This window comes from Lissotriton helveticus, chromosome 10, assembly GCF_964261635.1.
Source record: "Lissotriton helveticus chromosome 10, aLisHel1.1, whole genome shotgun sequence".
NCBI classification, from domain to species: domain Eukaryota; kingdom Metazoa; phylum Chordata; class Amphibia; order Caudata; family Salamandridae; genus Lissotriton; species Lissotriton helveticus.
The window spans coordinates 34,215,329-34,240,794 of NC_136071.1; the positions used below are offsets into that span (position 1 = coordinate 34,215,329).

General features: G+C 50.4%; 1 protein-coding gene across 1 annotated transcript in view; it reads left to right on the top strand.

The window, feature by feature from the left end:
• The window catches only part of RBM10 (RNA binding motif protein 10), a 212,854-nt gene that overhangs the window by 121,425 nt on the left and 65,963 nt on the right, over positions 1-25,466 (top strand). The window contains exons 17-20 of the mRNA XM_078664667.1: positions 2,851-2,986; positions 5,346-5,437; positions 5,618-5,782; positions 6,356-6,502. Coding sequence (XP_078520793.1) covers positions 2,851-2,986; positions 5,346-5,437; positions 5,618-5,782; positions 6,356-6,502 — 540 coding nt within the window. The remainder of the gene's footprint in view (positions 1-2,850; positions 2,987-5,345; positions 5,438-5,617; positions 5,783-6,355; positions 6,503-25,466) is intronic.

Sequence of the window (25,466 nt, forward strand, 5' to 3'; positions counted from 1 at the left end):
AGTAGTTCTTTTTCTCGCGGAGGATATCCCGGTGATAGGCTTTAACCGCCATCCTATATGCAAGTCTGGCCGTCAGATCATATTGAAGGCGCCAGGCCCTCTCAGCCACCTTACACTGGCGGCGAGAGGCAGACGGTGCATCGGTGAACCACGGAGCCGAGAGCCGTTTTGCCGTGTCCCGGGGTGCCATCGCCGGGGCTAAGTCGTTCAACCTGTTCGTCAGCCACACCTGCAGAGACTCTACATCCTGCTCTAGATCGCCTGAGAGTGGACACGGATGGTCGAGAGAGGCCTGAGCGAGCATCTCAGGAGTCACCCTGTGAAATGTCCTCGAGGCAGATCCATACTGTCTGGGGGCAATACTAGGCAGTTTTTCCCTGCCTAATACAGAAAACCTGGCCAACCTATGGTCGGACCAGAGCACCGGGACAAGCTCTATATCAGCTAAAGGGGCCGTGGAAAAGAACTGATCCAAGGTATGTCCCTTATAGTGTGTCGGGCCCGAGAGGAAAGGGACGAGACCCAGAGGAGCCGTGATATTGAGTAATTTATTCGCATCCGGATCCTCCCCCCACATCCATGTGAAAGTTAAAATCTCCCGCCAGCAGACAGTGCAGAGCACTCAAAGCTAATCCAGAAATAACTGCCTGAAGGTCATCAAAAAAGGATCCCGCTGGTCCAGGGGGTCTATAGACCAGCAGCCCTTTCAACGCTTGATGAGGAGCGAGAGAAATAGAGAAGGCCAAAGATTCGGAACCTGGAATAGTTTCCAGAGGGAGAATGGCGCACGCAGCAAGCTTACTCACCACTAAAGCCACCCCTCCCCCTCTTCCCTTCGCTCTATCTTGCCGAAAGATGTTATATTCCGGTGGAATAGCCGCCATGATGTCGGGATTGGACAGATCCCCCAGCCACGTTTCCGTCAGCATCAGACATAGTGGTTTTACCCTAACAAGGAGATCAAAGATCTCTAGGGCATGTCTGCTTACTGATCTAGTGTTAAGCAGTAAACAAAGATGTTTCACACAATCCTCTCCCCTCCGCAGTGAAGCAGCAGGGGCATAACCAGATGACCAACCACAGCCAGGGCAGTGTCTTTTTCCCCTATAGCGACCAGGAAAAACAATGCGACCGGCGCAAGATACTTTTTGCAAAGAGCGAAGTTCCCTCGATGAATAGCAGACCATCTTCCCCCAAATGAGAGCCCTATAAAGCCAGGCCCACCCGCCGCTCCGCCGCCTCCGGGACGCTGACGAGCGCAGACGGGCAGGACTCTGGCAAGACTCAGGCAAAGCGAAGGCTAGACCCGCTGCGCGATCCCGCTGCGCTGGGAGGACTGGTTTAAATAGTGCCTCCAGGTGAGGTGCAACCCGCCCCACCAGGACGCTCAAAATGGCGCTACCAAAGCGTCAGTGCCCAACCCAAAATGGCGCCGAAAGTCAGCGCGATGCCGAGCCCCACCAGCCCCAGAACCGGACCCGCTCTAGCAGCGGTGAAAGTCAATTACTGTGGAGGTAAGAGGACAAGTCCCAGCTAAAAGCAGGGGAAAGAAAACAAAATGAAACAGAAATACAAAACCGGTAGATTAAAAGCGAAGTGCGCTAGCCACGCAGCGTTATCAGCAGAGCTGAGCCGCCTAAGTCGGTCAAACGATTCCTATCAAGGCGGAAGGCCCAGAGGACCGCCTTAAATAGTGCCTCCAGGTGAGGTGCAACCCGCCCCACCAGGACGCTCAAAATGGCGCTACCAAAGCGTCAGTGCCCAACCCAAAATGGCGCAAAAAGTCAGCGCGATGCCGAGCCCCACCAGCCCCAGAACCGGACCCGCTCTAGCAGCGGTGAAAGTCAATTACTGTGGAGGTAAGAGGACAAGTCCCAGCTAAAAGCAGGGGAAAGAAAACAAAATGAAACACAAATACAAAACAGGTAGATTAAATGCGAAGTGCGCTAGCCACGCAGCGTTATCAGCAGAGCTGAGCCGCCTAAGTCGGTCAAACGATTCAAGAGAACTGATACTAAATGTATTGTCTCTGCCCACTTGGGTGATGATAGGATGATGAATATCCCACTTGTTTCTGGTTTTAATATTGTTGGAGCATCAATTCGCATTGAAACTAAAAGGTATGTGTAGTGGGTTGCAGAAGTGGCACATATGGCATACGTATTTGTTGGATATTTGACACTCCTCTTCACTGCTTCCTTGAGCACTTAAGGAATAACTTACCATGCAAATAGTTATTCATAATGGCTTAAGCAGAGGTATCCCTGTGTAGGTCCACAAAGTTTGGATTCATGCCAGAATTATAGGATAACCACCAATTATGTGAATGAGTTCTATTTAGTTTTTAGGATACTTCAATTAACCAAGTGTTCGAACACATTAGATTTCCGGACCACATAGGTCCCTTCGTACTGCACTAGTCTTATACGTTTTGTGTTGGTCTAATAAATGGTGCCCTTCTTAAAATTATGTAGAATTGTTTTTCAGGGTGGCGCTGGTAGCATGTTTAGGAGCAGTTGGGGATGAAGGGACTCTATGAATGTGTATGAAAATGACTGTCTTGCCTTGAATTCCTATGGATGCACAATTCCCTCACAGAGCAAAGCCAGGCTCCAAACAACCACCATCATCATCTTAGTAGAGATTAAAAGGAATAATGTGGGCTGGAGGAGGGGTCCTTCCAGATCTTTGAGAAGTTTAGACTGCTGTACCTCTCTCCCCTGTTAAGCAGTCTGCAATTGATCACATTAGGCAGGTGAAGGAAAGTCATGCGATAGATCACGATTACCAGTGTCTGACGTCTACTGAGAAGTATGTGGTCAACTTGCATGACATTGTTCCCTCTTCTAGGCTCAGCCGTACACCATCGTTTCACCGGCTGTGCTCAAGGCCGATATAGTGAGCCCCCCGCAGCCTGCCACTGCAGGACAGCCCACAACACCAGTTGGTACAGTCCCAAATGACCAGGAGCCATACAAACAGTACCGTAAGTAACACGCTAAGCAGGTTCTTCAAGGCACCATGCCCATACGCATGTTTTTGAAAGGCCTAAATGCTTAAAATGGTGTAGCAATAATTTGAAAAGTTGTTAATTGAATGATCCAAAGGGACTTGTCCAGTAGAATCCCTTGCATTATTATGATGGGGAAGGGTGATTTTTCTCCGAGTCGTGTTTAGATTCTCCCTACACGTGCAGTGCACAACAGTTGTGAGTTTTGCTTCAACCGTTTAGTTCAAGCTTTGTGGTGGACGGGGTTTCTAGACTTTTTTGTAGGTATCTGACATAAAGGTGTTACATCTATCATTTGTCCTTCGGGATTTGACTTTGCCTTATTACCCTCACCCCTATGATATCAGAACTACCCTCCCTTAGCAACTGCCCCAGAAAGTGTGAGGGTAGTTTATACTATATATATGTATATCATGGTTTATGAGCCTGTTTTTTTTAACCATTTTGTAGCCCCTTCTTATAGTGGAATATTATGTACAAATAAATCTATTGTTATCACAGAATATATAATGACCTGCAGATTTGAATCCATTTGAGAGACTGTGGCATGCCTGGCAGTCATCCCACAGGTGTGCAAGTCACTTAAATGACCAGGAGAAGTAAGACCTGTTCAGATGTTTCAACTGGTTTGTTTTTAAAGCATGAACTAAGCAAAATTATTTCGAGTGCAGCAGCAAAGGAGGACTCTTGGCTACTGCAAGGTCCGTGACCGGTTGTGGCAACTTTGCAGCAGTATGGTTTGCAAGTTTAGAGGGTTTGCTTAAGCAGAGGGAATACATGTATTACACGGGCTCAGCAAGTTCTGCATTACAGATCTTTCAGCAAGTAAATAGTATCCTGATACATTCTACGATTTTAGTGTAACTTGGTTTTAGCTTCATTTGGGAGCAGTAGTTTTTCAGCGCGGGGACACACCGTCATAGGTGTAACCAGGCGCTTAAGAAATGGTCTTATTATTATTTATTATTATTAGTTGTATGTTGAATATATACACATGGTTTCAACGCCACGTCAAGGATTTAGTTCTAGTGTTTCCCTGACTAGTACAGATACCTGGGTCTTTCATACAGATCCTGGCTTATAGTTACCCTCTTGCAGATAACTAATCCCATCAAGAAAGATAAGTGACGTTTGGGGCTCTCTTTATTGGAGGGGATCTGCAAATTTGATCGACTGGGCCAAGGCTGAGACTTTTGTTGGAGGTTCCTCAATATTGGCTTATCGGTAACGGGACTGCTTTAGTTGGTTAACGGAGTCCGGGGCGGGATTTCTGGTTTCCTCTGATGTACTGGTTTATTGTGGTCTGCTTGATCGTGTCAGCATTGCGGGGGATTCTTCGTTAAGACGGGGGGAGAGTCCGGGAATGTGTATGACCTAGCCCTCCTCCACTTCTCCCCTTTTTGGGCTGGGCTTTAGTCCCTTCTTTCTTTCCCTTTCCTCCTTTTTTTCCCTTTGTTCTTCTATCTTTCGGGTTCATTTACGGGGCGACAGGCACGCTGCTAGGGGGGTAGGCCGTAGTCATCTGCAGGGGTGCAGGGAGGGGGGTTGGAGGGGGGGAATTTTGTTTTTACGATTTGTTTCTATGGCCTTTTTTCTTCTTATCTTACTTCGCCTTTTCTTTTGTTTCTTCTTTTTCGGGTCAGCGTAGTGGGTCTATTCTTTTGTCAATTGTCGACTTTTTATCTGTGCCTATACTTTCAAGGTACTTCAGTACCTTCGGGCGGGCGCTTCACTGGTGCGAACATTACTTGTAGGCTTGTTTATCCTGAATCGTACGCCTCAACGTCACTGTTTTGAATGACATCGAACTAACTGTGGACTTCCTACTGTATAGCCCGCACTTTATGCACCTTTGTGATATTGTATGGCACCTGATCCTTCTATCTTTATATTATAAAACGGAACCTTTATTATCCTGATATTCGTATAGTATGCTTGCTGCCAGTTTTAATTGAAGTCGTGCTGTATTTGCCTCCCGGGAGGCGGAGTCTGGTTCTAATTGCTTGTTTGAAATGATATTGATTAGCGGCCAGCCCTGGTGGTTGTAGGCCCATACTTGTAACTGGTTGAAGTATCAATAAAGGTTTTCCCAAAAAAAAAAGAAAGAGAAGTGAAACAGTGTTAGGCACACTTTGTTCTGTTTTCTTTAAAGATGGGCCCAGTAACAGTCTAGAGTACCTTTGTTTGAGCGATGATTGGGGTGTTTGGGTTTTCATAGTCTCTTCTCCCCAGTCATTGCTTTTAGTCTTTCATTTTGTTACATTTCTGAACTTCTGTGCATTTGTGTTGTCCAGGCTTTCGTGATAGCTTGTCTTTTCATTCTTTTCCTCTGCAGCTGTTCCAGATGTATCCACCTACCAGTATGATGATACTTCTGGTTACTACTATGATCCTCTCACTGGCCTCTATTATGACCCGAATTCTCAGGTAAAGCATGGACCCTGTTCCTTCCGGTCTCCTAAAGACTTTAATTTGCCTTGAAACACATCATTTTCTTCCAGGCGTGCACAGTCGCTAATATGCTGGACTTTGAGCTACTAACTAGCATCCTAGAGGGGAGATGAAACTTGACATGTATTGCCTATCCTTGTCTCTTTCTTTTTTTAGTATTACTACAATGCTCAGACGCAAAAGTACATGTATTGGGATGGTGAGAATCGCACATACATTCAGGCCCCGGATCAAACGTCAGCTGCTCAGAAAGATGGAGCCTCCACCTCCAAGGAGGGTAAAGAGAAAAAGGAAAAGCATAAATCCAAGACTGCTCAGCAGGTTAGGTTTAATCGACACTTCTAAATATCATTCCTCCACTTGCTCTTTCAGTTATTTCCACTTCCGTTCACTGCTGTCATTGCTCACTCTTCTAAAAAAGTTTCCCCCTCTTCCTTCAGTCATGGTCTGCTGCTAACTCCTGGTACTTTGCTTTTTCAGTCTGCCACTCGAAAACCACCAACTCGTTGAAACGCATCCACTTTTCTTTCATTGCTCGTTGAGCCACTTTCTCCTTCTTGCACTTGGAGACCTCTTCCATCTATAAGCCCATTCAACTTGCATACATGTGTTCTTCACTGTGTGGTGGTTTACTTCAACATATGCTTCCCCTGTCCTTTGTCTCATATTAGCTGTCAACTGTTTTGTGCCCTTTGGCATTTTCTTTCATCTCTGATTTCTAGTGCCTCCTAATAAAATATGTGCTTACTTCAAGGTCACCCTGTCTGGCTCACGGAGTATACTGAGCCTTCTTTCCTATTCCAGGCACTGTTCAAACGTTACACTGACCCTTCTGCTCTGATTTTCTCACCTTGCGCGCCACAGCTTGTTTCTTACTGCCTAAATCTGTTGCAGATTGCCAAAGACATGGAGCGCTGGGCCCGCAGTCTTAATAAACAAAAGGAGAACTTCAAGAACAGCTTCCAGCCTGTGAACTCCAGGGATGATGAGCGGCGGGAGTCTGCCTCAGCTGATGCCGGCTATGCCATCCTGGAAAAGAAGGTAATGCATACAGCTCTGGAGTGTTTGAGCCATCTAGTATTTCTGATATATATTTGCTGTAGATTACTCACCGTATGACACTCTTCCAGGATATATACTGAATCATGAAGCTCTTACAAAATTGCTTGAAACCTGATAAGGAGCATTCCAAATAAAAGACTTTCCTAAAAAAACACACAAGTGCCACAAAAGGGTATCCCTCCAATGTCGCCCCTGTTCCCTGGAAAGGTCTCAGAGTCAGTGGGATTTGTCCCCTGACTCAAGCAGTACTAGAAGGTCCTGGGTTTCTTGAAGGGACAGTCCTTTTGCCAAAGGCAGTGCTTAAAGCCTGTATAACAGCCGTAGCATTTTATTTGCGGCTTTATAGGCTTGCCTTATCTACAGATCATAGAGGAAGACTAAGGCAGCCCATTTCAGGATGCTGTTTGTTCTCTCCCACATGCCTCCTCTATCCCACCTCTAAACGCCCTGTCTAGCTTTCATCATTTATCAAATTTGTCCAGGATGAGAGTCGGAACAGCAGAACTCCATTTTAGTGCAGCTCACCGCAGCATTCCATGATAACTCCAGCGAAAGTGAATCTCTCACCAACTTAAGCACAGATGCTGTTTTTATAATAAACATGCACGCTTATCACACTGTGCCAAAGGTGCAGAACAACGTTTTAATTAGACTGAACCAGAAGACTCTTCTCCTTACGAGCACAAAAAATAAAGCAGTGTATCCTATTCTGAATTGTGCAACCCTGGAATTAAATGTGCAGACTACAGGGCAACTGTGTCTATCAGGAATAAATGTGTGCAAGGGCCATTCTGTAGTAGGGGGATCTCTGTGTATAGTCATAATCTAGTGAATAGTCCCGCCCATGTGGGTGGACCCCGGAGCAATCAAAAATAATCTCTTAAGGCGTCGAAAAAATGCAGACCTGCACAGACACTTAAGAGAGAATTAAAGACAGATAATGCAGCCTATAAAAAGCTACACTGTTGTAGGAAGGTGGCTACCTGACTATGGTTACCCCAAATTTTTTGCCTTGTGTTTAGCTGGTTTTTGACTTAGTTGGCCTGGTTCCCTGCTAATCAGGGCCCCAGGCTCTCTGCTCTCTCTGTAAAATGGATTCCAGGTACCCTAGGTACATACCACAATTGGAAATGGACTCCTTGTCAGCCCCTGTACCATGCACTATAGGTGCTCAGGGCATAGGTGCCACCAAGGCCTACCAGGGGCTGCAGCATATGTTTTGCCACCCCTGGCTGGTTCTTAAATTAACACAACTGGCTGATCACTCAGCTGGGGCAAGGTGGTGTAATCACCTCTTGCTTAGATATAGTATACCTATATCTAAACCTATATCTGGACACATATAAACTTGTGAGTCACTCCTATGGAAGGCCTTATCAATCCTGGAGGCAGAGTGCGTGGTTTAATGTGAGATGGAGCTCTAGCATGAGCTGAGCCTGTCTGCAGCCGTCGGGAACAAATCCCTAAGCTGTTTCAGGATAATGCCATACCATATACTCTTAAGTGCATTATAATCCTCGCGGTTATATAGCAACTTTGGTTTGGCTTTATCAAAACATGTCGTGTAAGGTGTCATACGATTTGGAATACTATCCCCCCGCCAGTTCTGGCGACGGGGATAGCATTCCACCCCTCTAGAGGGGTAAGACATGTTACTTTACTTAAATGCGGTTAATTTCTAAAAGGGCCTCAGATCCACAAAATGGATGCTTCTGCCACAGACACAAGTCTGACCCCCTGAAGCTGACCGAAACTCAGCCCAAGGGGCCTGGACAAAGGGTTTCCTGTCGCAGGGCGGTGTTACAACCCCCAGACAGGAGATAGTGGATTGTAGCAGGGAGGTTTGAAAGAAACCAGACACTGCATAATCCGGCCAAACCGGTTCTGGGGCACTCCAGCCCCCGTCCCAGCGCGGCCAGGATCAAAGGAAGGGGGTGTATCCACCCACTTCCTGGGTCCCACCCATAGGAGGGGACCTAGCTGGTAATCCAGCCCCCTAGATTCGAATAAGAGTGGGAGCAGTGCCAATGCACTTCAGATTATCCTGATGAAACATAAGAAACGAAACTCTGGACCCTTCGACCTCCTACTCAACGTAGAAGACTGAAGAATCTCCCTTGTGGTCAAGGAGTGACCACCCTGTGCAAACAGGCACCATCCAGCCATCGACGTCTGCTTTGTTGCAGTTCCCGCCGGAACTCGAGCGACAGAGATCAAGCTTGCCTTCCTTCTAACAGCCCGATCCACAGTCCCTGCAGAGCTGAGACCCTTGGAGGCGACCAGAAGCGTGGGGCACGCCATCTTGAAAAGACCACGAGACGCTGACCGTGCAGCCCACGAGTGACCCTCGACGCTGTACAACGGGGTTTGAGAAGCCCCAACCCTGAGCCACTCTTGCACCGAAGTTCAGCCCTCCACACTCGACGAGTGCTGCGTGGGGCCCTTCTGCTTCTTTTGGCTCAACGCGTTGGCCAGTCCCTTGCCAGCTGGCTTGTGGCCCCTGTGCCGACGAAACTTGAAATACGACTTGTGATTCTGGTTGCTCCAGATTTGCACCAGCTCCCCTGAAAAGGAGCCCCCACTCTGACCCTCCTGGTCCGAGTGAGAAGCAATCTTCCAGTTCCGCGTGGATTGCTTTTGCCAAGTGTTGTTTGCTCCAATCTTGAAGCCGACAGCGAGAGCCTGCGTGGGACAGATCGTGACCTGCTCCTGGACTTCGTAGATGCCCCAGAGCCCACGTGACAGCGGAAAGAAGCTCCTCGACAACCACCTGATTGCGCCCGACATTGCCTGGTTCCGTCCTGGTTCCACCCTGGTCACTGCTGAGTGACCCAGACTCTGTCCCCTCTGCTGTCAGGTACTTTTCGACTTGAGTCCACCCTTGGACTCCACCGGACACTTCTCCTTCACCTCGCCTGCAGCCCTTTCAGCACCAAGAGCCTGCGTGACGAAACCCGACTCAACTTCGACCCTGTGCACCCACTTCCTGTGGGTGAGGTAACATTGCAACGCCGGTGTTCCCACACTGGTACACACCTCTAGGGTCTGTGTCTTAAGTTTTGTTCCTCTAGGTTCAGCGGAAGTGTCCTTAAACTCTAACTTTGTAACTTTTACGCACCATTGGTTAACATTGATGCATGCGTGCACTTTCTGCACTGCACCTGAATCCTGCGGGCTTTTCCCGACTTCAGCATTGCTTGTCCCGACTGCTCCCAGCGATTCCCTAGGCCCTAGGCCTAACCACTGATCGAATGGTCTCTCTTATACCATTTTTTAGTATATGGTTTGAGTGGCCCCTTGGCCTCATCCAAAATTGTGCAACTTTGTATGTTATACTGTGCTTTTGATTTAACGCTTGTGCCCCTTTATTCATAAAGAATACTGGGGATTGTTTTTAGTAATAAATACATATATTTTTATAATATATACTTGTGTGGTGTCCTTTCATTTGATATTACAGGATTGTATGTGGTAAAACAGCTCGCTTAACACGACCTCTTAAGTTAAGCCTTTAAGGCTGCTTAGTCCATGCTACCCCTAGGATAGCTTGTCTAATAAGGTTGACTTACAACCAGACACCATAAGGGTTGTTTGGACTGATACAAAGTGGTTCCAGAATTGGAAACATTATATATCAGGCCAACTTCTCACAACTGTCCAGTACTTCAACTAGAAATTCCACCAAAAAAATCCACAAAACAGCAAAGCCTGTACAGATTTTCCTTGCTTCAGCAGGAAAAACCCTCTGGAATGATAGAGAGGAGGATCTGGACAGACAAGCCCCATAGGCTGCCATTATGTGGTTCAGAACAGGATACTGTGCCTTTAAGAGAACTTTCCAGAACTTCACAGTATCCCAGAATGCACTGCAGGTCCCTTTTACTTCCAGTTCTTTTTTCCGGCTCCTGCAAGCAGGACCCTGGAGCATTGAGCTCTCCCTTTTCAAGGGTTTATTGGTGATTTTTCACTACTTATTTCGTTTTGAGTGCTTCTAAAGTACTTTAGTGCTGTTCTTCTTGGGTTTTGCTCCTTTTTTATGTCAAATATGCCTGCATTATTTGACAAATGCCCGGAGTGCTCCAGGAAGAAGGCCTGTGAGAAGTTGGCCTGATGTGCAGTGCTCACTATTCTAGTGATCACTATATATCAGTCCAAACAACCCTTATTGATGATTGGTTGTAAGTCAACCTTATAGACCAGCTATCCTAGTAGCATGGATACGAGCAGTCTAAGGCTAAGACTCTAGAGGGCGTGTTAAGCCAGCTGTTTTACCATCACATTACCCCTTGAACACCCAGTGAAAGGACACCACACAAGTGTTATGAAAATAAACAATGTATTTATTAGAATCACAACAACCCTGTACTCTTTATGAGGACAGGGTGCTAAGCACACAACAAAACTCTTACGAAAATACTTAAGTTAGCACGGTATACACAGATGCCCGAGGGGCACGAAAAACCATATACTTTAAAAGTGGAATGCGAAATTACTAGCAGGTAAGTACAGTACTAATAGGCTTTGGAATCGCTAGGACTTGACTATAGAATCGTTAGATTACTTCTAGGAGACCTAGGGGACTCGGGTGCAGAGTGTGCACTCTCACGCGGGATGCGGGACAAAGTCTATGGAAGCTAGCAAAGTTAAAGTTAGTGTTTACGGGCGAACCCGACCTGGTAGGAAGAAAACGACAGTGGATCCTGACCCTTGGATAGTGAGGCTATGCTGGGGCACCGAAATGCCGAAGTTACCTAGCCCAGGGGCTGCAGCTGCATAGGTCTCAAAAGACGTCGGGAATCCTCGTTGCCGGACCAGGAGCCTGGAAGAAAAGATGCTGGCAGGCGACCAGTGAAGATAGTTCGAGTTGATCCAAGCCTGGATCTGGAAGATGGATGACACCTGAAAGCAGAGGGGACCAAGTTCGTGACTACTAGCCAGTAGTCAGTGGGCACCAGGAGGGCACCGGATGGCAGTCACCTCGACTAGGTGAGTGGGCGACGCTGGCTCTGCAGATCTCACGGACCAGGAGGCGTTGTCGGCGACCAGGATGGAGAGGCGAGCTGTCCCACGATGGATGAAGCTGTCGGCGTCGAAGTTACACAGGATTAGGCAACAAGCCTTGGCTAATTCAAGCCCACGCGGTGGACTCAAAATGGCGTCTTGAGTGGACCAGGAGGGTCCGGGGTGCTCCTCTTCGGGGAGGGAGCAAGGGCCAGTCTGGAGCAACCAGACCAGCAGCAGTGATGTCGTCGGGCGTCGTTCAGAAGGCCACAAGCCAGCGGGCTAGTAGCCAAACAACGCGGTGAGCAGCAAAAAGCAGAAGGGCCCCACGCAGATCGTGGAGATGCTGGGAGGCTGCACTTCGGTGCTGGAGCTGCTCAGGGTCGGGGCTTCTCGGACCCCAAAGCACTCACCAGGAAATTACTCGGCGGGCTTGCTGTGCAGAAGTCGTGCAGTCTTGAAGGTGGCCGGTCCCTCGAGGTCTTGTCGCACCCACGGTTCTCAGCTGGGCTGTAGAGGTGGGTAGAGGTCAGAGGTGCCAGGGAAGCCGGTTCTCGTCGAGCTGGGCAGTCGGATTCCGGAGGAAGGACTTGCAGCAGACCGCAGTGTTCTTTAGATGGTGCCTGCGGATGCAGGGTGACTACTCCTTAGTCACAAGGGAGAAATCTTAGGAAGAAGTCTTGAGTTCCTTTCGTGGAAAGTAGTTTCAGGATTCAAAGATGATCTAATTTGGAAGGGGGCCTGCTCCTACCTTTATCTGGGAAAAGGGGGCTGGCACGCGACTAAGTCCTGCCCTAGGGGTGGGACCAGGAGGGGGTGGTTACACCCACTTCCTTGGCGGGCTTTTCCCCAGCACAGGGTCTGGAGTGACCCTGGAACTGGTTCAAGCCAGCCTATGCACAGTGAGCACCGGGGTGCCACGTGCAGTCACCTTCCTCTGAAGCCCTGCCTACCTACAATACACAAAATCCTGTCTGGGACGGTGCTGGCACCGCCCCTGGCAGGAAACCCTTTGTCCTTATCTCCTGCTCTGGGAGGACTCCCAGCAGCAGGAGGGCAGACTTGTATCTCGGTGGCAGCATCCATTTTGTGGATGCTAAGGCTCTGTCTGACTTTAACCGGGGTTAGGGGTTACATACATGTCGTGTCCCTCTAGAAGGGTGGAATGCTAACCCCGTCGCCAGAATTGGCATGGGGTTAGTATTCCAATTCGTATGACACCTTACTCGACATGTTTTGATAAAGCGATACCAGAGTTGGCATATAACCGCGAGGATTATAATGCACTTAAGAGTATATGGTATGCGATATCATGGAAACGGCTAAGGGATGGATCCCGAAAGCCGCAGACAGGCTCAGCTCATGCCAGAGCACCATCTCACACGATTCCAAGCACTCTGCCTTCAGGATTGTTAAGGCCTGCCATAGGAGTGACTGATAGGAGATCTGTGTGTCCATTTTAGGGTTAGATATAGGTATACTATATCTAAAGCAAAGGGTGAGTACACCACCTTGCCCCAGCTGTCGTGCAGCCAGTTGTGTCAGTTTAGTTAGTCAGCCCAGGGGTGGCATAATACATGCTTCAGCCCCTGGGAGACTTCTGGGTACACCTCAGCCCTGGGTACAGGGACTTGGAGAGGGCCCAGTGCCAATTCAGTACCGGAGTACAATTTGGATAGAGAGAACAGCTAGGCTGTGGGTCTGATTAGCAGGCCCACAGCCAGGGAAAGTCGTAAACCAGTGCAGCAAAAAGCAAAAATCTGGGTGATCATAGGATTGCAGACCCTACTCTCCTACATGACCCCCCCCCCCCCCAAACTTTGGGACAATAAACTAACCTTGACCAGGTGAGTCTTCTTGCTCTAAGTGGAAATACCTGGAGAGCCCATCAGCATTGCTGTGATCAGTACCAGGTCTATGCTCCACTGTAAAATCCATCCCCTGTAGGGAAATGGACCACCTAAGCAGTTTGGGGTTTTCACCCTTCATCTGATTTAGCCACAAGAGGGGCTTATGGTCAGTCTGAATGGTGAAGTGAGTGCCAAACAAGTAGGCCCTCAGCTTCTTCAGGGCCCAGACCACAGCAAAGGCCTCCCTCTCAATAGCTGACCAATTTTTCTCTCTGGGTGTCAACCTCCTACTAATGAAAGCAATAGGCTGATCATTACCATCAAAATTCAGTTGAGACAGAACAGCCCCCACACCCAACTCAGAAGCATCTGTTTGGACAATGAATGGCTTGGAGTAATCTGGACTCTTTAGGATAGGTGCTGTGCACATGGCCTGCTTTAGGTCATTGAATGCTTTCTGACAGCTTGCTGTCCACTGAACTTTCTTTGGCATCTTCTTGCTTGTCAGGTCATTAAGAGGGGTCACTATGGACCCATAATTTCTGACAAACTTCCTATAGTACCCAGTCAGGCCCAAGAAAGCTCGAACCGGAGTCTGGGTGATTGGAGGAGTCCAGTCCTGGATGGCCTGTATCTTACTCTCCAGTGGCTGAACCTGGCCTCCACCTACAAGGTGGCCCAGGTATACAACTTGTGTCTGCCCTATCTGGCACTTTGTGGCCTTGATAGTGAGGCCTGCCTTTTGCAGAGCCTCTAACACTTTCCTCAGGTGGACCAGGTGATCCTCCCAGGTGGAGCTAAAGACAGCAATATCGTCTAGATATGCTGCACAGAAGTCATCCAGCCCAGTGAGGACTTGATTCACCAACCTTTGGAAGGTGGCAGGTGCATTTTTCAGTCCAAAGGGCATTACCACAAACTGATAATGCCCTCCAGGGGTAGAAAATGCTGTCTTGGGTTTGGCCTCCTCAGCTAACCTGATTTGCCAATACCCAGCTGTCAAATCAAATGTACTTAAGAAGTTGGCAGAAGCCAATTTATCTATAAGTTCATCTGCTCTTGGTATTGGGTGGGCATCAGTCTTAGTGACTGCATTGAGGCCTCTGTAGTCTACGCAAAACCTCATCTCTTTCTTACCACCCTGGGTGTGAGGCTTTGGCACTAGAACTACTGGGCTAGCCCAAGGGCTATCTGAGGGCTCAATGACTCCCAGCTCCAACATTTTCTGCACTTCAGTTTTGATGCAGTCTCTAACATGATCAGGCTGTCTGTAGATTTTACTCTTGACAGGCAGACTGTCTCCAGTGTCAACATCATGGGTACACCAATCAGTTTGGCTGGGTGTCAGAGAGAACATATGTCTGAAGGATTGCAGGACTTGCCTGCAATCCTGTTGCTGATGTTCAGTGAGGCTGCCACAAAAGACAACACCATCAACTGATCCATCATCAGGATTCTGAGTGAGCAGGTCTGGGAGAGGGTCACTCTCTTCCTCCTGTCCCTCATCTGTGGCCATGAGCAAGCTCATGTCCTTCCTGTCAACATATGCCTTGAGCCTGTTAACATGGAGCACTCTGAGAGGGCTCCTGGGAGTTCCAAGGTCCACCAGGTAGGTAACCTCTCCCTTTTGCTCAATGATGGTGTGGGGCCCAGACCATTTGTCTTTCAGAGCTGCTGGGGCCACTGGCTCCAGCACCCACACCTTCTGCCCTGGCTGGTACACAGTCAGACAGCCTTTTGGTCATGCCAAGCTTTTTGAAGTTCTTGGCTGGCCTCAAGGTTCTTAGATGCCTTTTCCATATACTCAGCCATCCTGGAGCGGAGACCAAGTACATAGTCCACTATGTTGGTTGCAGGCTTTTTGAGAGGTCTCTCCCATCCTTCCTTCACCAAACACAGGGGTCCTCTCACAGGATGCCCATACAGAAGCTCAAAAGGGCTGTAGCCAACCCCCTTCTGTGGGACCTCTCTGTAAGCAAACAAGAGGCAGGGGATCAGGACATCCCATCTTCTCCTAAGAGTTTCAGGTAGCCCATGAATCATCCCTTTGAGGGTCCTGTTGAATCTCTCAACAAGCCCATTGCATTGTGGGTGGTAGGGTGTGGTGAACTTGTAGTTCACACCACACTCCTTCCACATTGCAGTCAGATATCCTGACATGAAGTTTGTACCTCTGTCAGAAACAACCTCCTTAGGGAAGCCCACTCTGGAGAACACTCCAACTAGGGCCCTTGCCACTACAGGTGCTGTAGTGGTCCTAAGTGGAATAGCTTCAGGATACCTGGTGGCATGATCCACTACCACCAGTATAAACTTGTGCCCTGATGCTGTCTGGGGTTCCATTGGACCAACAATGTCAATCCCCACCCTTTCAAAGGGAACCCCCACCACAGGTAGTGGTATGAGGGGGGCCTTTGTTGTGCCACCTGACTTACCACTGGCTTGGCAAGTGACACAGGAGCGACAAAACTCCTTGGTATTCTCATTCATATGGGGCCAGTGAAAGTGTGAGACAAGCCTGTCCCAAGTCTTTGTCTGACCTAAATGACCTGCAAGGGGAATCTCATGGGCCAAGGTGAGAAGGAAACTTCTCAGAGACAAGGGGATGACCAGCCTCCTGGTTGCACCAGGCTTGGGGTCTCTTGACTCAGAGTACAGGAGTCCATCTTCCCAGTATACCCTGTGGGCACCTGTGGCATTCCCTGCAGCCTCAGCAGCAGCCTGCTGTCTGAGGGGTTCAAGGGAAGGGCAGTCTAACTGTGCCTTCCCCAGGTCTGCTCTGGAGGGTCCCCCTGAGCCCAGAAACTCAACTTGATCAAGTTCAAGCTCTTTAGGCTCAGTTTCCCTCAGTTCTCTCAGATCAGCCTCCTCAGAGACTTGATCCTCAACCTGGGGCAAGGGGGAAGGCAAAGCCTTACCCTTACTGCTCTTCTTCTTGGAAGGTGTCTGGTCCATAATTTCAGGATCCAGCACCTGTTCAGTGGGGCATTTTCTGGCCTGTGACCTAGTCACAGCAAGCACATGTGCTGGCAAGCCTAACATTTCCATGTGAGTCCTCTGCTCCACTTCTGACCATTGTGATGACTCCAAATCATTGCCCAACAAACAATCAACTGGGAGGTCTGAACTGACTACAACTTTCTTTTGTCCCTTCACTCCACCCCAGGAGAAAGCCACAATTGCCACACTATGACTAGTAGTGACATTGCTGGCATTGGTCACCAGGAAATCAGTACCTGGCATGATCTGTCCAGGGTCCACAAAGTTAGGTGTCACCATGGTGACACTGGCACAAGTGTCCCTATAGGCCTGAGCCATTTTGCCATTAATTAAAGGCGTCTGCCTGTACTTGCCCAAAGTATTGGGACTTATCTCAGGGGTTATATCCATATCCCCTGTACAGACAAGGACAGCCTGAGTGAGTGTGCCAACTAAGTTGTCAGACCCCTCAGTTCCCAAGGTTAACCCAACTAATGCCTTGGGAGGTACACTACCACTACTGACTGTACTAGGGGGTGCAGTTGCCTTAGGGGCTGTAGTGGCAGGAGTTTGTCCTCCTCTTTTGGTGCACTCACTAAACCAGTGAGATTTACTTTTGCAGTACTGGCACCACCTTTTTGACTGGCCTTCTTGAGTCTTCTTCTTCTGGGAAGCCTGACCCCCACCCTCTTTGGTTTGTTGGGGACCTGGTGAAGACTTCTGGTCATTTTGTTCACTCTTTGCATTACCCTTCTGGTCTGCTTTCTTCTGACCACCCTGGTTCTGGTTCTGGTTCTGCTTGATCCTTGTCCTGACCCATTTGTCTGCCTTCTTTCCCAATTCTTGGGGAGAGGTCAGATCTGAATCAACAAGGTGCTGGTGCAACAACTGGTTCTGACAATTGTTTAAAATTTGTTCTCTCATCATAAGATTATACAATCCTGTGTAATCTGTAACCTTGCTACCCAGCAACCAGCCCTCCAAAGCCTTAGTGGCACTATCCACAAAGTCAGACCAGTCCTGAGACTGAGTTTTCTGGGTGTCTCTGAACAGCAACCTGTACTGCTCAGTGGTTAAACCAAACCCATCAATCAGTGCATTTTTCAGGACCTGGTAATCATTAGCATCCTCCACTCTTGTAGTGAGGAGCTTATCTCTACCTTTACCATCAAAGGAGAGCCACAGTATAGCTGCCCACTGACTTCGGGGAATGCACTGCACAGTGCAGGCCCTCTCCAAAGCAGCCATCCATTTCTGGATATCATCCCCTTGCTTAAAGGGGGGCACTATCTTAGTCAGGTGTTTAGTATCTAAACCCTTCTCTCTATCTCTTGGGAGATTGCTGCCACCAGTGGGAGCTAACCCACTCATCTGCTGCTCTCTAGCCAAGGCAAGCTTCTCTTTGGCCAGGGCAATTTCTTCCCTTTCAATCCTCAGAGTAGCCTGTCTCATCCTAGCTTCATGCTCCATTCTCTGAGGGGAAGTCAATCTCCTCTGGGGAGAGTTCCTTCTCCTCTGAGAAGAGGCATTAGAGTGCAGAGATCTATTGGAGTCCCTAGAAAGAGATCTATCTCTCCTAACTCCAAGGTTAGGCCTACTTAGGGTCAGTACTGGGGGTCCCCCAGATCCTAGCCCAAGCAAGTCTAAGTTGGCCCTAGTTAGCCTTCTGACTACCTCAAGACCTTTGTCTACCTCGTCCCCAGAGAGTTCCCCTTGATCCTCCTCCTCAACTGCATTGGCAATGTTGGGGAGGTCTGGATCCCCAGAGGTTCCCTCTAAGGCTGGCATATTCCCATCTAGCTGAGAAAGCTTTCTCGCATCATAAGTCTCTAAGAGACCTATTAAAAAGGGAATGGTGGGGTTAGACCCCTGCTTCAGTTTTCTGGAGACACAGATTTGTCTCATCTCCTGGAAACTGAGAGCTGCATATCTTGAAGTGACCTGTGGAGGGTCAACACTGACCAGGGGAGTCTCAGTAGATTCTCCCTGGGTAGACATGCTTTTCTAGTGAGGTGTAAGTGGTGCACTTACCTACACTATATGTTTGCCTACTGATCCCTTGCTAGAGTTGTAGTTTAGGGTGTGCTAGGCCCTAGGAGCTACAACAGCTGGTTCAGTAGAACTCAGATTATTCTAAGCTAAGTTATATGTACCTTTAGTACTTATGTGATCTTTCACAAGATATTCTTAGGATATGTGTGGTAAAACAACAGCAAGCTCAAATCCCAACCGCTGCTCACCAATGTGAGAAGTTGGCCTGATGTGCAGTGCTCACTATTCTAGTGATCACTATATATCAGTCCAAACAACCCTTATTGATGATTGGTTGTAAGTCAACCTTATAGACCAGCTATCCTAGTAGCATGGATACGAGCAGTCTAAGGCTAAGACTCTAGAGGGCGTGTTAAGCCAGCTGTTTTACCATCACATTACCCCTTGAACACCCAGTGAAAGGACACCACACAAGTGTTATGAAAATAAACAATGTATTTATTAGAATCACAACAACCCTGTACTCTTTATGAGGACAGGGTGCTAAGCACACAACAAAACTCTTACGAAAATACTTAAGTTAGCACGGTATACACAGATGCCCGAGGGGCACGAAAAACCATATACTTTAAAAGTGGAATGCGAAATTACTAGCAGGTAAGTACAGTACTAATAGGCTTTGGAATCGCTAGGACTTGACTATAGAATCGTTAGATTACTTCTAGGAGACCTAGGGGACTCGGGTGCAGAGTGTGCACTCTCATGCGGGACAAAGTCTATGGAAGCTAGCAAAGTTAAAGTTAGTGTTTACGGGCGAACCCGACCTGGTAGGAAGAAAACGACAGTGGATCCTGACCCTTGGATAGTGAGGCTATGCTGGGGCACCGAAATGCCGAAGTTACCTAGCCCAGGGGCTGCAGCTGCATAGGTCTCAAAAGACGTCGGGAATCCTCGTTGCCGGACCAGGAGCCTGGAAGAAAAGATGCTGGCAGGCGACCAGTGAAGATAGTTCGAGTTGATCCAAGCCTGGATCTGGAAGATGGATGACACCTGAAAGCAGAGGGGACCAAGTTCGTGACTACTAGCCAGTAGTCCGTGGGCACCAGGAGGGCACCGGATGGCAGTCACCTCGACTAGGTGAGTGGGCGACGCTGGCTCTGCAGATCTCACGGACCAGGAGGCGTTGTCGGCGACCAGGATGGAGAGGCGAGCTGTCCCACGATGGATGAAGCTGTCGGCGTCGAAGTTACCCAGGATTGGGCAACAAGCCTTGGCTAATTCAAGCCCACGCGGTGGACTCAAAATGGCGTCTTGAGTGGACCAGGAGGGTCCGGGGTGCTCCTCTTCGGGGAGGGAGCAAGGGCCAGTCTGGAGCAACCAGACCAGCAGCAGTGATGTCGTCGGGTGTCGTTCAGAAGGTCACAAGCCAGCGGGCTAGTAGCCAAACAACGCGGTGAGCAGCAAAAAGCAGAAGGGCCCCACGCAGATCGTGGAGATGCTGGGAGGCTGCACTTCGGTGCTGGAGCTGCTCAGGGTCGGGGCTTCTCGGACCCCAAAGCACTCACCAGGAAATTACTCGGCGGGCTTGCTGTGCAGAAGTCGTGCAGACTTGAAGGTGGCCGGTCCCTCGAGGTCTCGTCGCACCCACGGTTCTCAGCTGGGCTGTAGAGGTGGGTAGAGGTCAGAGGTGCCAGGGAAGCCGGTTCTCGTCGAGCTGGGCAGTCGGATTCCGGAGGAAGGACTTGCAGCAGACCGCAGTGTTCTTTAGATGGTGCCTGCGGATGCAGGGTGACTACTCCTTAGTCACAAGGGAGAAATCTTAGGAAGAAGTCTTGAGTTCCTTTCGTGGAAAGTAGTTTCAGGATTCAAAGATGATCTAATTTGGAAGGGGGCCTGCTCCTACCTTTATCTGGGAAAAGGGGGCTGGCACGCGACTAAGTCCTGCCCTAGGGGTGGGACCAGGGGGGGGGTGGTTACACCCACTTCCTTGGCGGGCTTTTCCCCAGCACAGGGTCTGGAGTGACCCTGGAACTGGTTCAAGCCAGCCTATGCACAGTGAGCACCGGGGTGCCACGTGCAGTCACCTTCCTCTGAAGCCCTGCCTACCTACAATACACAAAATCCTGTCTGGGACGGTGCTGGCACCGCCCCTGGCAGGAAACCCTTTGTCCTTATCTCCTGCTCTGGGAGGACTCCCAGCAGCAGGAGGGCAGACTTGTGTCTCGGTGGCAGCATCCATTTTGTGGAGCTGAGGCTCTGTTTGACTTTAACCGGGGTTAGGGGTTACATACATGTCGTGTCCCTCTAGAAGGGTGGAATGCTAACCCCGTCGCCAGAATTGGCGAGGGGTTAGTATTCCAATTCGTATGACACCTTACTCGACATGTTTTGATAAAGCGATACCAGAGTTGGCATATAACCGCGAGGATTATAATGCACTTAAGAGTATATGGTATGCGATATCATGGAAACGGCTAAGGGATGGATCCCGAAAGCCGCAGACAGGCTCAGCTCATGCCAGAGCACCATCTCACACGATTCCAAGCACTCTGCCTTCAGGATTGTTAAGGCCTGCCATAGGAGTGACTGATAGGAGATCTGTGTGTCCATTTTAGGGTTAGATATAGGTATACTATATCTAAAGCAAAGGGTGAGTACACCACCTTGCCTCAGCTGTCGTGCAGCCAGTTGTCAGTTTAGTTAGTCAGCCCAGGGGTGGCATAATACATGCTTCAGCCCCTGGGAGACTTCTGGGTACACCTCAGCCCTGGGTACAGGGACTTGGAGAGGGCCCAGTGCCAATTCAGTACCTGAGTACAATTTGGATAGAGAGAACAGCTAGGCTGTGGGTCTGATTAGCAGGCCCACAGCCAGGGAAAGTCGTAAACCAGTGCAGCAAAAAGCAAAAATCTGGGTGATCATAGGATTGCAGACCCTACTCTCCTAAAAGGCCAAATCGGATTCACATGAGGTGTTTATCCTCTGCCTTCCCTCTTCCCATGATCCTGAGGAGTGTGAGATTTGTCAAGGCTTCTCTGGAAGGACCCTGAAGGAACGAAAGAAGATCAGGCTTCAGGGACTCGAGGAAAGACGGCTGAAGGCACAAGGTGGGTCTGGAGGGGCTCCTTGTACCCATGCTGAGGCCTCTGGGGGGCTCCCCAGGGGCAGGAAGACCAGCAAAAGTGCCCACTCTCCGTCTGGGTCGATTGCAGAGACCACGACGTTGAGAGGAATGACTGCGGTTTGTTCCCCGTCCCCCCAGGGTTCTGGGGCGAAGCGCAGTCGGCGCTCGACGTAGAGAGATGTGCACAGACCGCCGTCGACGTCTCCAGTGACGATTTCGTCGTCATCCTGGTCGGTCTCGACGTCGAGTGATCGACGTCGAAGGGCCCGGCGTCGGCGCTCGCCGTCGAAGCGACACCGCCGTTCGCCGTCGGCGAAGAGGAGGAGAACATCGTCGTCGAGGGGATCCTCGTCGTCAAGGAGTGGTCCGACGTCGAGACGGAAGAGATCGCCGTCGAGGCGGAAGAGGTCGCCGTCGAGGAGGTCGCCGTCGAGGCGCAAGAGGTCGCCGTCGAGGCGCAAGAGGTCGCCGTCGAGGCGCGAGAGGTCGCCGTCGAGGCGCGAGAGGTCGCCGTCGAGGCGCGAGAGGTCGCCGTCGAGGCGCGAGAGGTCGCCGTCGAGGCGCGAGAGGTCGCCGTCGAGGCGCGAGAGGTCGTCGTCGAGACACTAGAGATCGACGTCGAGGCGTACGAAGTCGACGTCAAGGCATGGACGACGGTCGACGTCGAGGGGCCGGCGCTCGCCGTCTGGTCACCGTTCTTCGACGTCGAAGAAGCGGGAGAAGAGGCCTGATGTCATGGGAGGCTCTCCGACGCCACAGGCTGGTGGTGGATCACCGGGCTCGGTGTATACGCCTTCGCAGGTTACGCCTCCGCCGCCATTGCCGAGGGGTTCCCCTCCGAGGGTTCCTACCCCTCCGTCTTTGCCTCCGCTTCCGCAAACCGTACCTCAACCTCAGGTGCCAATGAAGCCTCCTCCGGTTCCTCCGAGGTCTTTTTCGTTGCCCAGGTTTCCGACACCTCCCAAGGGGACTCCTAAGCCGCAGGCCCCGGCCAACCCTCAGACGCCCAGGCCGGTGGAACCGGCGGCTCACCCGAGGCCTAGGAGGTCAAGGTCACGCTCCGGACGGAGAGGAAGATCTAGGAGTCGGCGCAGATCCTCCACTAGATCTAGACGCCGCCATAGGAGGCGAGGATCCAGGTCCGGCATGGACTCCTCCAGGACGCGATCCTATTCGCCGACCTTGTCGGATTCCCCGGGGACAAGGGTGTCTCCGGTGGACGACGACAGCACATTCCAGGAGGTTCTCCTGAGGGGGGCTACGAAATTGGGCATCACGGTGACGGCTCCTACACCTACGACGTCCGTGATATTCGAGACACTTCACAAGAAGCATCTGTCTCGCCCTCTGCTGCCATTGGTGCCAGGACTGGTCGAGCCTGCGGAGGAGCTGTTTCTTACGCCTGCGGTGGTGAAGGCCGCTCCCTCCCGACTTCTGAAGAAGTATAGAGCACCGGATTCGGACCCAGCCTTTCTGAGGATGGACCCAGTGCCCGACTCGGTTATAGTGACGGCGGCCAGGAAGTTACACTCTACCTCCCCGTCCTCCACCGTGCCGCCTGATAAGGAAAGCCGATGGATTGATTCGGCTGGGCGGAAGGCTTGTGGAACTTCTTCCACGACCATGAAAGCCTCCAGCGACTCGGCGTTGCTGGGGCGGAACAGCCGTGCCCTGTGGGACTCCCTGGAACAGTTCACGGACCTTCTGCCACGTGACAAGGAGGACGACTTCCTAGAAATCCTTAAGGAAGGGATGCTGGTTTCAAACCAGGTCATCAGCGCGGCTGCGGATATTTCGCTGTTGGCAGCCCATGGTTACTGTCACGGAATCAACCAGCGCCGCCATGCTTGGCTCAGGCTCACGTCACTCAAGCCGGAGGCCCAGCAGCGGGTGGCCAATCTGCCCTTTTCCGGAGAAACGCTGTTCGGAAAACATGCCGATGATGAGATGGCTCGCATGAAGGCGGAGGCGGAGACCCTGACGGCTGTGGGCTTGGAGAAGCCCAAAGAGAAGAAGTCCTACCGCCTGTTCCAGAGACGGTTCGGTGCACAGGGGAAAGGACGAGGCCAGTCTTCGGGACAGCAGCAGCAACAACAGCAGCAGTTCCGGAGACCCTTCCAAAAGCGCCAGAGGGGTAGAGGTAGACAACAGTCCTCTACAGCTAACAAAGTCCCGGCCGGGTCTCGACCCTGAGCGGTTACTTCCCCTTCATCCGTTACCCGCTCCAGTGGGGGGAAGCGTTCAACTTTTTCTGGCAGAGTGGAGAAAAATTACTCAGGACAAGTGGGTGCTGAATATTGTTTGCAATGGATACAGTCTTCGGTTCATCAGCCCTCCTCCATCGATTCCTCCGGTCAGCTCGCAGTATCAACTGCGCGAGCTCCAGGCGGAGGCCGATATCCTGTTAAGGAAAAGGGCGATAGAAGACGTACCTCTGTCTCAAAGAGGAAGAGGTCTGTACTCCCAGTTCTTTCTGGTCCGCAAGAAGGACAAGAACGAGTTCAGGCCCATTCTGGACTTGCGACAGGCAAACGAATGGATTCGCAGAGAGAAGTTTCGCATGCTGTCGTGGCATCAGATTTATCCTCAGTTGCAACAGGGAGACTGGCTATGTGCAATAGACCTACAGGATGCATACTTCTGTAGTAGGGGATCTCTGTGTATAGTCATAATCTAGTGAATAGTCCCGCCCATGTGCGCGGACCCCGGAGCAATCAAAAATAATCTCTTAAGTTGTCCAAACATGCAGAACTGCACAAACACTTAAGAGAGAATTTAAAGACAGATAATGCAGCCTATATTCACAGGCTACACTGTCCAGTACTGTCCAGTACTTCGACTAGAAATTCCACCAAAAATCCACAAAGAGCACAGCCTGTCCAGGGTTTTCTTACAGAGAAAACCTTGCTTGTAACAGCAAAACCCTCTGGAATGATAGAGAGGAAGAAGTGGACAGACAAGCCCCATAGGCTGCCATTATGTGGCTCAAAACAGGATACTGTGCCAAGAGAACTTTCCAGAAGCCTCACATTATCCCAGAATGCACTGCAGGTCCCTTCCACCTTCAGTTCTTTTTTCCGGCTCCTGCTAGCAGGACCCTGGAGCATTAGCTCTTCTTTTTTGAGCTTTTTCTATATTATTTTTGTGATACATTTGGATTTTTACAGCTTCACTCGACGTCTTTGGCCTTTATCTACATTCTGCTGTGTTTTTTTGGCAGAATTTCTGCAGTATTCTTGTCTTATGCTACTTCTAGTCTGACAAGTGCTTTGTCTGCAGCTGTACTAAAGGCGAAAGCTGAAGCTCACAGGTTTGTATTCTGTGTTTGCCTGTGTCTTTTGACACCTGTCTTCTCTGCGACTTCTTTTCTGGGAAGCTTTGGCTCCCAGGTTTAGAACAGAGGAGTTTGAAGGCATCTTCAGCCTCTGGGTAAGGAGAGGGTGGGTCCTCTACCGAGTCCCAGGCTGTAACCTCTGGGGTTCTCCCCGGTAAAGGCACGTCTGAGCTATCACGCGGTTCCGGTCGGCTTCGAGGACGTGGAGCGTCATGGAGATGCCTCGGCGTCGTGGAGATGCCTCGACGTCGATGGAGTGCCTCGACGTCGATGGAGTGCCTCGACGTCTGCCTCGACGTCGATGGAGTGCCTCGACGTCTGCCTCGACGTCGATGGAGTGCCTCGACGTGTGCCTCGACGTCGATGGAGTGCCTCGACGTGTGCCTCGACGTCGATGGAGTGCCTCGACGTGTGCCTCGACGTCGATGGAGTGCCTCGACGTGTGCCTCGACGTCGATGGAGTGCCTCGACGTCGAAGGAGTGCCTCGACGTCGAAGGAGTGCCTCGACGTCGAAGGAGTGCCTCGACGTCGAAGGAGTGCCTCGACGTCGAAGGAGTGCCTCGACGTCGAAGGAGTGCCTCGACGTCGAAGGAGTGCCTCGACGTCGAAGGAGTGCCTCGACGTCGAAGGAGTGCCTCGACGTCGAAGGAGTGCCTCGACGT